Here is a 13,163-nt window from a genome sequence, read left to right on the forward strand (position 1 = left end):
ATAACAGAGACCCAAATTAACTGTGACTTAAATAGAGAGTTTTTTTTTTTTGAAATGGAGTCTCGCTCTGTCACCCAGGCTGGAGTGCAGTGGTGCGATCTCGGCTCACTGCAAGCTCCGCCTCCCAGGTTCATGCCATTCTCCTGCCTCAGCCTCCTGAGTAGCTGGGACCACAGGCGCCTGCCATCATGCCTGACTAGATTTTTTGTAGTTTTAGTAGAGATGGGGTTTCACCGTGTTAGCCAGGATGGTCTCCATCTCCTGACCTCGTGATCCACCCACCTGGGCCTCCCAAAGTGCTGGGATTACAGGTGTGAGCCACCAGGCCCGGCCTGAAGACATATTTTCTATAAGGAAATGGGTAGATTTTAATGAACAATACCCCTTTTGTGGGCAGATTCCTAAGTCCCAGGCCCTCACAAGGGGTCAGTGGGCCTGGAGATGCCAGCTCCCGGCTGCCAGAGGCACTGCTCCTCCAGGGCCACTTCAGCCCACTTTTGATCACTAAGAATCCCAAGAAGGGCACAGGGAATTTCCTTTCTTACTGCCCATGGAACCTGTTGTTACTAGACATCCTGAAACATACTTTGGGAAACTGTGTCCAAAGACCCTTCTAGTTTCAAATCTGTGGATCCAGGGGTCTCCGCTGAACCTTATCTGATGCCCAAACTCCCACCCATTCACTCCTAACCAGAACACAGAAGACGACGTGGTGCCAAAATGAAAGCTTTAATAAGTGTTACTCCTAGACAGTCATGTCTCAGCTGCTGCCAGCCTCCATTGTCCCAGCTCTCTTAGCTGGGCGACAGGTTAGCTAGTTGCTGAGGGGTAGGGATCTGGAGTCTAAAGAGCAGAGCCAGGCAAAAGGAGGTACAGGAAGCCCCCAATGGGGGCTGGGCTCCCGGAGTGTGGTGCTGGGGGTCATGGGTTTCAGGCCGGCCCCTCTTCAGGTATTCCTAGCAAAGCTGCCAGGGGCTCCAGGGGTGTGGGGGTCCCCATGGGCACAGGGTGGGTACGTTCGTGCTTGCGCAGGTCGCTGGCACTCAAGAAGGCCTTGGGACAATGGGGGCAGGTGTAGGGGCGCACTGAGCTGTGAGTGCGGCTGTGTTTCCGCAGCCCAGCCCGGTCAGAGAAGCTCTTGCCACACTGGGTGCAGGGGAAGGGCCGGAGCTCCGGGTGTGAGCGCTCGTGCCGACGCAGCAGTGTCATTGTGGAGAAGGTCTCCTTGCACTCTCGGCACACAAACTGGGGGGGCTTCTCATCAGCCTCCTCACCCCCCACCTCGCCTGCCCCTTCCAGGGGACCAGGAGCCTCCCGGATGCCGGCATCTTGGCATTCCACATGCTCCACCGTCATGCCCACCACCTGCCACTGTGTGGCCATCACACCACCTGACTCCGGGGGCAGCCCTAGCAGCCCTGCTGGAGGGTCCCCTAGCCCCGCCCCTGCTGCCGGGGTGGCTGAGCCCTCGCCTGCCACGCCCACAGGCAGCGCCAACCCCACCACCAGCTCCTGTGCAGGGGGTGCCCCCGCGGCCTCACTGCTTCGATGGGTCCGCTCGTGCTTCCTCAGGCTCGATGACACCACAAAGGACTTTCCGCATGCATTACAGTGGAAGGGGCGCTCCCCCGAGTGCACCCGGCTGTGCTTCGTGAGGCTGGCACGCTCGGCAAAGGCTCGCCCGCACTCCTCGCAGCGGAAGGGCCGCTGGCCAGAGTGCACCAGCGCGTGCCGCTTGAGGTCCCAGGACGCCACGAACGTCTTGTCACACTGCAGGCACTTGAATGGCCGATCGCCCGTGTGCACGCGCCGATGCATGGCCAGGTCCGCCGGCTGCCGGAAGTCCTTGCCGCACTTCTCGCAGTGGTACGGCTTCACCCCCTCATGCGCGCGCTGGTGGCGCCGGAAGCTCGAGGGGTCGGAGAACATGCGGCCGCAGCGCGGGCACAGGAAGGGCTTCTCCCCCGAGTGTGTGCGCTCATGGCTCTGGTAGGAACTGAGCTGCGTGAAGCCCTTGCCGCAGGCCGGGCAGCGGTAGGGCTTCTGTGCCGCGTGGATGCGCTGGTGGCACGTGAGAGAGGATGAGCGGGAGAAGCTCTTCCCACACTCGGAGCAGAGGAAGGGGCGCTCGCCGGTGTGGGACCTGCAAGTGGAGGACTCGGCATGAAGGCGACAGACCCCATAACCTGACCCCACTGCCTGTCTGGGCTGTACTTTAGGGGTTCCCCAATCACCGGTGGGGGCCTAGGCTTAATCCCCTAAGAGCCACATTGCTGCACCCCAGAAAAAGAAGCCTTCAGGCTGGCTGGGTGTCTATTCCAAAGACCCGTCTCTGCACATTAAAGACCAAGATATGGGCCGGGCACGGTGGCTCATGCCTGTAATTCCAGCACTTTGGGAGGCCGAGGCCGGTGGATCACGAGGTCAGGAGATGAGACCATCCTGGCTAACATGGTGAAATCCAGTCTCTACTAAAAATACAAAAAATTAGTCGGGCGTGGTGGCGGGCGCCTGTAGTCCCAGTTACTCGGGAGGCTGAGGCAGGAGAATGGCGTGAACCCGGGAGGCGGAGCTTGCAGTGAGCCAAGATCGTGCTACTGCATTCCAGCCTGGATGGCAGAGCAAGACTCCGCCTCAAAAAAAAAAAAAAAAAAAAAAAAAAAAAAAGACCAAGATATGGCCAGGCACGGTGGCTCACACCTGTAATCCCAGCACTGTGGGAGGCCGAGACAGGCGGATCACCTGAGGTCGAGAGTTCAAGACCAGCCTGACCAACAGGGAGAAACCCCGTCTTCACTAAAAATACAAAATTAGCCGGGCATGGTGGCGCATGCCTGTAATCCCAGCTACTCGGGAGGCTGAGGCAGGAGAATCGCTTGAATCCGGGAGGCAGACGTTGCGGTGGGCCAAGATCACACCATTGCACTCCAGCCTGGGCAACAAGAGCGAGACTCCGTCTCAAAAAACAAACAAAGAAAACCCCCCAAAAACCAAGATATGCGTCCCCTGCCTTTTTTTTTTTTTCCCTGTTCCCCAGGCTGGAATGCAGTGGCCTGATCATGGCTCACTGCAGCCTCGACCTCCTGGGCTCAGGCCATCCTCCCACCTTAGCCTCCCAAGTACCCGGGACTAGAAGTGTACATACATCCCCATGCTTGGGTAATTTTTTTATTTTTATAGAGACAAGGCTTGCTATGTTGCCCAGGCTGGTCTTGAACTCTTGGGCTGAAGCGATCCTCCTGCCTCCTCCCAAAGGATTGGAATTATAGGCGTGAGCTATTGTACCCAGCCTATAAACGTGTCATTAATGTAGAGGCTGAGAAAAAAAAAAAAAAAAGACCTAGACAAACCCAGCCCCACTCACAGCTCCTGGTCTCCACCAAAGACCCTCAGAACCGCCCTTTACAGCTCCTGGTCTCCACCAAAGACCCTCAGAACCGCCCAACTCCAAACCCCACCCTTTCCAGCTGGCCTGGAATGGAGGCCAGTCTGACCCAATCCCATTATCAGGGATCCACCTCGAGGCGGTCGCCACCTCTGCCCAATCACAGGCATCAATTTCTCCCACATGCCTAGCCCCTCCCCTTGGATCTGCCCCACCCACCTTCCCATTGGCTCACTTTACCCTGAGATTCAACCCCAGGCCCCATTGGCTGCAGCGACGCTGTCGCCCCGCCCCGGAAGGCATCCTCACCGCTCATGGTTGCGGAGGTCCTTTAGCTCCGCGTAGGCTTTGCCGCAACGCTCACAGCTGTAGGGCCGCAGGCCAGCGTGAGTACGCCGGTGCTTGCGGAACACTGAAGGGTCAGCAAAGCTCTTGCCGCAGTCAGCGCAGGCATAGGGCCGCTCGCCCGTGTGGCCGCGCTGGTGGATCTTGAGCTTAGAGAGTGCGCCATACGCCTTGGGGCAGTGCGCACAGCGGAAGGGCAGTTCGCCAGCATGGGAGGCCAGGTGCACGCGCAGGCACACGGGCTGCATGAAGCGGCGGCCGCACTCAGGGCACGGAAAGGGCTTCTCCCCCGTGTGACTGCGCCCGTGGCTGCGCAGCTCGGGTGCCGTCTTGTAGGCCTTGGGGCACAGCGGACACGCATAGGGCCTAGGCTTAGCCGCCGAGCCTGCCACCTTGTCCCCACTGGCTTCCTCTGCCTTAGCTTCTGTCTCCGGCTTTGGCTTCACCTCAGCCAACTCCTCAGAGCAGTCTGCTGGCCCATGTGTGGCAGCGTGGCGCGCTGCCCTGGGCGCATTTGGAAATGTCTTGGTACAGGACAGGCACTTGTAGCGGCGGCCGGAGCGCTTGTAGCCGGGGGTTGGGGACCGGGCCTCTGCAGCCTCCACTTCCATGGCCTTGGTGAATGGAGTTTCCCTGCAAGAGAAGCAAAGTTAGACCAAAGCCACATACCTTCGCCACTCTTCAAGGCCTCAGAGAGAACCCTATCTCATCTGCATTTCTCACCTCGAAACCCCCACATCCTTCCTGCCCAGCATTCCTGGCTCTGACACCCTGTGTTCGTTTCCTCCCTGAACTGCTCATTGAAGAAAGGAGTTGGACCAAGTGACCGCAGAGCCACTAAGAAAGGAGGCTGGGGGTCACAAAAGATTCACCTATACTTCCCTCCTCAACCTCCGGGCTTTTCCAAACACTGTGGCATTCCCGGAGGTCCAGGTTCCATCTGTCTCACCATCTTCCTTCTTCAGCTCAGTGTCCAAGAACTATGCAAGGATCAGGATGAAGAGTGTACCCAGACGTGGGCCTGGCCCGAAGGTCTCCAAGCACCCAGAAAAGACAGACCTGGGACCAGAAAAGGGCTGAGCCAATGGGCTAAATCTGGTAGCTGGCACTGTCTGGAAGTGACAGGTCCCCAGCGTCTGTGTTTTCTTTCCTCCTCTGAATGGTTAGCCCCTCAGAGACAGCAACTGTTCACACAGAATTCTGCCCTTGCACAGCTGTACGGGCCTCCGCCCCAGACTGGAATCTGTCCACCCTCTGCTCTGGAATCCCTGTTGGCCTGTTCCCACAACTCTGGTAATGGAGAATCACTCTCAAGGCAGCCTGAGCCATTGCTAGCAGCTAGAAGCCTGTTTCTGAGTCATAACTGATATATCTGATCTAACGTGACCTCCTGGCATACCAGCTCTAGCTGAGATCCCTACTTTCTGGTCCAGAACCCAGACGCCCTCCACCCAGCTGCTCCTGGGGATCATGGCTAGGAGGAAACAGGATTAACGGCTGTATTAGTCTTAACACCAGCTCATCCTCCCTGGGGGATGAAGGGAAGAGGATTAGGGCAGATCCACTTAAGGAGTGCTCAGCAGCTGCTGCTGGGGGAAGGGGTCTGAGGAGTGGGGGCTGCAGGGAGTCAGGTGTGCCCAGAGGCTAGGAGGCCTACGTTCTACTTCCAGCCCGGTGGATTACTATGAGACCTCAGTGAAATGAGTGTTGTTTATAGGCCTATTTCCTCATCTGGACACCTTAGGGGTTGGTGGTTTCTAAGTTATGACACTGGGGTTGAGGAGGAGGAGGAAACTGAGCTGAGCCACGAGGGTGCTAGGGGAAATACAGAGACTCAGGGCCCCTTATGCCAGGAAAAGGTGGGAGAAACAGCTTACCTGGTTGACCCAGGGAGGACACAGGAGCCCCTGAGGTATGGCAAGGGCCACATCCTTAGAGTCAGCACTCTTCTGCCTGAAGTCCAGGCCTCAGGCCTGCACGCTGCCCTCCCTCCCCAACCCCATGCAGCCGGTGTTCTCCCAGAAGTACTGGATGATGTTTCCTGTTCCCTGCTTAAGAACTTTCCATGGCTTCCACCATACCATGCAAATCCCCAGGTCCTTCCTGCTTGTTCCAAATCTGACAAGCCCTTCACTGGAGCCCCACTTCCACCAGGAGGCTCCTCAAGCATCTCCCCTTTGGGTTTGGCCCCAATCCCACAAAACTCCATTCCATTCTCACTTGGTTATTTCACTTTTCCTGCTAAATCCTGGGGCTTAGCCAGGTGTGGTGGCATGCGCCTGAAGTCCCAGCTACGTGGGAGGCTGAGGCAGGAGGATCCCTTGAGCTCGGGAGTTCGAGGCTGCAGTGAACTATGATCATACCACTGAACTCTAGTCTGGGCAACCTGGTGAGACCCCATCTCTACTAAAAATAAAAATTAGCCAGGTGTGGTGGCATGCGCCTGTATTCCTGCCTACTTGAGAGGCTGGGGTGGGAGGACTGCTTGAGCCCAGGAGTTCAAGACTGCACCACTACACTCCAGCCTAGAAGATGGGGCAAGACACTGAATCAATCAATCAATCAATCAATCAATCCTGGGGCTTGAAGATGAGTTAAAGGGATTGAATTCTAACCTTCCTGATGACTTGAATTCTTCCTACAGTTTCCAAAGGATCCCTCCCTATTTCTGGATGAGGTACTCACTACCTCTCTTCCAGACGGTTTCTGGAGATAAAGTTCCTCCTTAATAAAAATGATAGCTCGGGCCAGGTTCAGTGGCTCACACCTGTAATCCTAGCACTTTGGGAGACCAAGGCGGGTGGATCGCTTGAGCCCAGGAGTTCAAGACAAGGCAGGTGGATCCCTTGAGCCCAGGAGTTCAAGACCAGCCTGGGCGATACAGCAAAATCCCATTTCTACAAAAAATACAAAAATTAGCCAGGCATGGTGGTGCATGCCTGTACTCCCAGCTACTCAGAAGGCTAAGGTAGGAGGAATGCTTGAGCCCAAGCAGATTGAGGCTGCAGTAAGCCAAGATCGTGCCACTGCACTCCAGCCTAGCAACAGAGTGAGACCCTATCTCAAAATAAATAAATAAATAAAAATAAAAAAGATGGCGCACATTTACTGAGCACTTGCCAAATACCAGGCACTATCCTAAACTCCTTATGTGTATTAGCTCGCTTACCCTTCATGGCAACCCCATGAGAAAAGTTCTATTATTCCATTTTCACAGATAAGGGAACCGAGGTCCAGAGAAATGGTTCAGTATTTTGTTAAGTGCCCAGTCCCTGAAGCCAAACTGTCTGGCTTCAAATTTTGCCTCCATCACTTTTCAGCTGATGTGACCTTGTGTAATGTACTGCATGTCTCAGAACCTCAGTTTTCTAATCTGAAAAATGGAGGTAATGATAGTACTTACCTGACAGGGTTGCGTGAGGAATGAATGAGTCAAGAATAATTACTGTCCTCAATTATCAGAGAGTCTTCTCAGAGCCGGACACATTGCTGGGTGTGCTAGTTTATTTAATTTAATGTCTTATAGCTTCCTGAGATAGGGATTCTTGTCCCTACTTTACAGAGGAATAAATTGAGGTTCCAAGCATTAAGTGACTTGCCCATGGTCCCTCAATGGGTAACCTAAGCAGCTGGGACTTCAGTCCAGGTGTTTAATTTGCCTTAAGTTGCTGGGGTCTTGCTCAGTGGTCTGGGGCCTCTTAGGCTTGTCTGCTGCCTTGGCCAGCCCCGCAGTGACCAGAACCCTGGGCTCAGGTCATACCTGTGTCTTCTCTCATCCTTGCAGAACTGCCTTGAGACCCTGTCCGGCACCTTTTATGTCTCTGCCTCCCTCTCAGAGGGCTTGACCCAGTGGTTCTGAGCTCTGGCCCTTCTACTGCCTCTTGCCAGCTCTGGGTCTCAGCCTCCCTATCTGTGAGTCAGACACCAGGTAGCTGGAGGGGCAAATCCCTCCTGCCACAGCACTTCCCAGGGGAAAAGGTAGGGGAGTACCAGGTTAGTCTCAGCATGTGCCCAGCTACACAAAGAGGCCAGGTAGCCTAGGTTTCTGTCTAACATCCCACCATTAAAAAAATGTGTGTGTGTGTGTGTGTGTGTGTATATTTTTTTAAAGAGCTTGAGGTAGGCCTCAGGAATCTGTATTTTAAATACACTCTGGATCATTCCAGCCAATACTTTCGTTTGTTTGTTTGGTTTTGAAACATGGTCTCACTCTGTCGCTCAGGAGTGCAGTGGTGCAATCATGGCTCACTGCAGCCTTGACTTCCCAGACTCAAGCAATCCTCCCATTTCAGCTTCCCAAGTAGCTGGGACTACAGGCATGCACCACCATGCCTGGCTAATTTTTATTTTATTTTTAGTAGAGATGAAGTCTTGCTATGTTGCCTGGGCTGGTCTAGAACTCCTGGGTTCAAGTGATCCTCCCACCTCAGCCTCCCAAAGTGCTGGGATTATAGGTGTGAGCCACCGTGCCTGGCCCAACCAATACTTAAGAACCAAACACACATCCTTAGGTCTCCACAAGCTCTTAGGAGAGGAGCACTTGCCCCCACAAAGGAAAAAACATACACAAGGGCACACAGCTGGTCAAGGAGCCAGACTCAAACCCAAGTCTCCAGGCTCCTGGGCAGGACTCTCAACCAGTCTCCATTCTCTCCCCCAGGTTGAATCATGACACTTCCCACTGCTCCCAGGAAAAAGACCAATATCTTTTCCATGGCCAGCATAGCCCCAAACCATCTAAATCCTGCCTACCCGGGCAGATCACTTGAGACCAGGAGTTTGAGACCAGCCTGGCCAACAATGGCGAAACCCCATCTCTACTAAAAATACACACACACACACAAAACCCTGCCTACCTCACCTCCCACTCCTCTCCCCGGCCCACTGGGCTCTACCCACAGAGGCCCCCTTTCTTCTCCTCAAAGAGCTAAATTCCTTCCCACCTCAGGGCCGTGGCACTAGCAGTTCCCTCTGTCTGAGCCACTCTTCTCCCAGGATCTTTGTGTAGCTGTCTTTTTGGTTTTATTTGGATCTCAGCTCCCAGTCACCTCCTCAAAAAGAGCTTTCTTGACCACCTTTCCTTTTCCCCCCCTTTTAATATTTCTAATTTTTTCCTTTTTTAACCAACCAAGGAGCACAACCTTTCCAATGCTATCTTTACCCTGATAATCGCCTTCTGTCTACTCCTCTTTTTTTTTTTTTTTTTGACAGAATTTCACGATTATCTATAAGCAATTCTCCTGCCTCAGCCTCCTAAGTAGCTGGGACTACAGGTGCCTGCCACCACACCCGGCTAATTTTTGTATTTTTAGTAGAGATGGAGTTTCACCATGTTGGCCAGGATGGTCTCGATGGATTGACCTCATGATCCGCCCACCTTGGCCTCCCAGAGTGCTGAGATTACAGGTGTGAGCCACCGCGCCCGGCCCTTTTTTTTTTTTTTTTTGACATGGAGTCTCACTCTGTCACCCAGGCTTGAGTGCAATGGTGCAATATCTGCTCACTGCGACCTCTGCCTCCTGGGTTCAAACGATTCTCCTGCCTCAGCCTCCTGAGTAGCTGGGATTTATAGGCACCCGCCACTACATCTGGCTCATTTTTGTATTTTTAGTAGAGACAGGATTTCACCATGTTGGCCAGGCTGGTCTTAACTCCTGACCTCAAGTGATCCACCCACCTTGGCCTCCCAAAGTGCTGGGATTACAGGCATGAGCAACCGTGCCCGGCCCTCTTTCCTTTTTAAAAATTGATATTTTTATTTATTTATTTATTTATTTTTGAGACAGAGTTTCGCTCTTGTTGCCGAGGCTGGAGTGCAATGGCACGATCTCTGCTCACTGCAACCTCCGCCTCCCTGGTTCACAAGATTCTCCTGCCTCAGCCTCCCGAGTAGCTGGAATTACAGGCATCCACCACCATGCCCGGCTAATTTTTTGTATTTTTAGTAGAGATGGGGTTTCACCATGTTGGCCAGGCTGGTCTCGAACTCCTGACCTCCACTGATCCACGGCCTTGGCTTCCCAGAGTGCTGGGATTAGAGGCATGAGTCACCGTACGTGGCTTATTTTTATTTATTTTATTATTTATTATTATTATTTTTTGAGACAGAGTCTCACTCTATTGCCCAGGCTGAAGTGCAATGGCACGATGTCGGCTCACTGCAACCTCTGCCTCCTGGGTTCAAGCAATTCTCCTGCCTCAGTCTTCCAAGTATTTGGGATTACAGGTGCCCGCCACCAAGGTCAGCTAATTTTTTGTATTTTTAGTAGAAATGGGGTTTCGCCAGTTGGCCAGGCTGGTCTGGAACTCCTGACCCCAGGTGATTCACCCGCCTTGGCCTCCCAAAGAGATAGGATTACAGGTTTGAGCCACCATGCCCCGCCTATTTATTTTAATTTATTTATTTTCTTTGAGAGAAAGTCTTTGTTGCCTAAGCTGGAGTGCAGTGGCTGGATCTCAGCTCACTGCAACCTCCACCTCCTGGGTTCAAGTGATTCTCCAGCCTCAGCCACCCGAGTAGCTGGGATTACAGGCGAAAGCCATCACACCTGGCAAACTTGTGTATTTTTAGTAGAGACAGGGTTTCACCATGTTGGCCAGGCTGGTCTCGAACTCCTGGCCTCAAGTGATCCACCCGCCTCGGCCTCCCAAAGTGCTAGGATTACAGGCGTGAGACACCATGCCTGGTCTTTATTTTTATTTAGAGATCAGGTCTCACTCTGTCACCCTGGAGTGCAGTGGCTCAATCATAGCTCACTTCAGCCTGGAACTCCTGCACTCAAGCAATCCTCCTGAGTAGCTAGGACTACAGGCACCACACCTGGCTAATTTATTAAAAATTCTTTGTATGTAGAGATAGAGGTCTCACTATGCTGCCCACACTGGTCTCGAGAACTCCTGGCTTCAGGTGCTCCTCCACTTCGGCTTCCTAAAGTGCTGTGATTACAGGCATGAGCCACAGCGACCAGCCCCCTCCTCTCTAATTTCCTTTATGGTGTCATCTGGACAATACTCCTTGCAAGCTTACCATGGGCAAGGTATCATTCTAAGCATTTTGTGCATAATACTCAACTACTCAAGCCAATTCCACAGCTGCCTAGAAGTTCGTTATGAGTGAATGTTTGTGTTCCCTGTCTGTTCATATATTCGAATTCTAACTCTCATTGTGACTGTATTTGGAGATAAGGCCTTTATGGAAGTAATTAAGGTTGAATGACGTCATAAGGGTATGACCCTGGTCCAACAGGATTAGTGTTCTTACGAGAAGTGACACCACAAAGAAACAAGCTAACTAGTCACCGCCCCAGCCAGTGTTCAAATCCCAGACACCTGCTCTCTGAGCCCTGACTATTGCTTTGCTAGCATTACACATCTTATGATTTGCCTGTTAATTCTCCATCTCCAGCACCAGAATCCAGGCTGGCAAAGAGCTAGGAAACCGATCATCTGCATCGTCTACATCCAAAACCCTGTGTGGTGACCCAAAACAAATGGAAGGAATCAACCTCAGATGAAATTTGAACCCAGGTCTGTAGCCTCTGCCTTCTGCACAGTAGGAGTTTGTGAGAATGTCCACCAATAACTGTTTATTAACTGAATTCTTCCACCTTTCCAAGTCCACAAGGCCCAACTATTGCCCCAATATCCCACAGTGGGCTCCCTGTCGTGGCGATGAAGCCTTGCTTTGCCTCACTACTGGCTTAGGAACCGGATGAAGTTCTATTGTCTCACTAGGCAAGCAGAGATTCAATTTCCAAAAATCCTAGGCTAGGACCCTGGGGCAGGGATGAGGAGAAAAAGGAGGCACCTCAATCTTCCCATCTCTAAACAAGCAGTCACCACACAGGCCTCACGGCCAGGAGTGATCTAGTGAGCAGATGAACCCTGCAGAAATGAGCGCTAATCATCTCCTAGGCCGCCAACCCGGCCAGGTCACAACCTGATCCCAACCTACTTTTGCCTCAGCTCCAGCGACAGAGTCCTCCTCCCGGCAGCGACCGAACCTCCAGCCACAATTCTCAACCCTCCGCCTCTAGATGCAGTTTCCTGGGCTCGGGAGCCCTTGCCTGCCTTCTCCAACCGGAAAGCCCCTTTACATTCTTCAAGAACCCCCTTCCCCAGTGCCCTCAGGAATACTTAATGGCAGTAGAGAGGTAAGGGCCCCACGCCGCTCTGGGCCTCAGTTTCCTCATCACTAAAATGGGGTCCCTGAAGTTTGTTGGAGTTTGAAGGGCGGTGGGGCCTACGAAGCGCGCCGAGGAGCCGAGAGTTGCAGAAACCCGGAGCTCCTCGCTCCTCGCAACCGTCTGTACGCGGCGCCCCCGCCAGCCAGGCAGTCCCTGGAGGGCAGGACCCTGGGTTGACTTGTGTGGTTTTGAGCCTCAGAAAACGTGGCCTCGGAGGACGTGGCAACCAGGACTGAACGAAGGATGCGGGGATGAACAAATGAATGGACGGAGGGCCGAATGCGGGACAAAGGCTTGCAAGATGGCGTTCTCTAGGACCGCGAGAGTGGTGGCCCGGCCTCGGCCGGGGAGGGGGCCGCCGGCGCCGGGGACCTTGCAGCGCGGGCCGCGCGGCCCGGACAAAAGCCCGCAACATGGCGGGCTCTAGGACCCCCGGGCCCGCACCGAGCCGGAACGGCAGCCGCGCGGGCCGAGCCTGGGTGTCCGCAGCCCAGAACCGCGGAGACAGTCGGCGGGTTCTAGGACCTGCTGGGCCCGCAATGCGCCCAGGGCCGCTCACCGCCCGCCCCGCCCGCGCTGCTCGCGCTGGACCAACCCAGCCCGCCCTCGGCGCCCGCAGGGAAACTGAGGCCAGCTCGGATTGCGGCCGCGTGGGGTCTGCCCGGGGCCCTCGCGGCTTCCCGCCGGCGTTTCCTACCTGATGAGACTTGGGCTGACTCCGTGCTGTCGGCGTCGGCTCCTCGCACTGACGGAGCCCGGATCCTGCCAAAGAGGGGCCGGCGCTAGGACCCAGCGGGGGGCGGGGAGGCGGGACCGGTGGCCCGGCGAGCGGAAGTGAGGGACCTTCCTCAGCTAGGAAGGAAGGGAAAGTTCCTGGGGAACCTCCAGCCTATGGCGGCAGAGAAGCATCTTGCAAGAGGTCTCTGTGGGTGCTGAGGCAAGGGGACGCAGGGCAGGCTGACAGTATACGCCGGCCTCGTGTTAGTCTGGGGCCAGGTCACCGGCAATGTCTTCAAGAACCAGAAGGTGGGAGGACAAAAAGGCCATGCTCAAGCTCTGCAGAACCTAAGTCCGCTTATATTCCACAACATTTCCTTTAATGGCAACGAGTGGATTTCACGAAGTTTTCTCCATCTGCCTTAGGAAAAGTCTTCCAGGGAGCCCCACGAAAAGTGTCACCAAAGTACTGTGGCCAGGGTTGCAGAATCTTTTTCTCTCTCTTCTGCGCCTATTCAATATGCACCGGA

At 54.2% G+C, this 13,163-nt stretch overlaps 1 protein-coding gene across 5 annotated transcripts; it reads right to left on the reverse strand.

The window, feature by feature from the left end:
* Positions 1 to 710: 710 nt before the first annotated feature.
* On the reverse strand, positions 711 to 12,715 carry ZNF668 (zinc finger protein 668). Of its 5 annotated transcripts, none has more exons than XM_007990564.3 (3): positions 12,614 to 12,715; positions 3,695 to 4,363; positions 711 to 2,143 (listed from the first exon to the last, which is right to left on the reverse strand). In XM_007990564.3, the coding sequence occupies exons 2-3, from the start codon at positions 4,339 to 4,341 to the stop codon at positions 931 to 933; spliced, it is 1,860 nt and encodes a 619-aa protein (XP_007988755.2). In that variant the 5' UTR covers positions 4,342 to 4,363; positions 12,614 to 12,715; the 3' UTR covers positions 711 to 930. The 5 variants fall into 5 exon arrangements, with proteins under 5 accessions (XP_007988755.2, XP_037845546.1, XP_007988741.3 ...); XM_037989618.2 differs by lacking the exon at positions 12,614 to 12,715 and adding an exon at positions 11,685 to 12,458; XM_007990550.3 differs by lacking the exon at positions 12,614 to 12,715 and adding an exon at positions 5,608 to 11,674.
* Positions 12,716 to 13,163: the final 448 nt, after the last annotated feature.

The sequence above is a fragment of the Chlorocebus sabaeus genome, chromosome 5 (assembly GCF_047675955.1).
Source record: "Chlorocebus sabaeus isolate Y175 chromosome 5, mChlSab1.0.hap1, whole genome shotgun sequence".
Lineage (NCBI taxonomy): Eukaryota > Metazoa > Chordata > Mammalia > Primates > Cercopithecidae > Chlorocebus > Chlorocebus sabaeus.

Coding starts and splice junctions, on each gene's coding strand:
- ZNF668 (XM_007990550.3), bottom strand. CDS start 5,939: ATGGAGTTTTGTGGGATTGGGGCCAAACCCAAAGGGGAGATGCTTGAG. Junction 4,364..5,607: donor GTCCTCCCTGGGTCAACCAG/GTAAGCTGTTTC, acceptor CTTCTCTTGCAG/GGAAACTCCATTCACCAAGG. Junction 2,144..3,694: donor GACCTCCGCAACCATGAGCG/GTGAGGATGCCT, acceptor CTCCACTTGCAG/GTCCCACACCGGCGAGCGCC.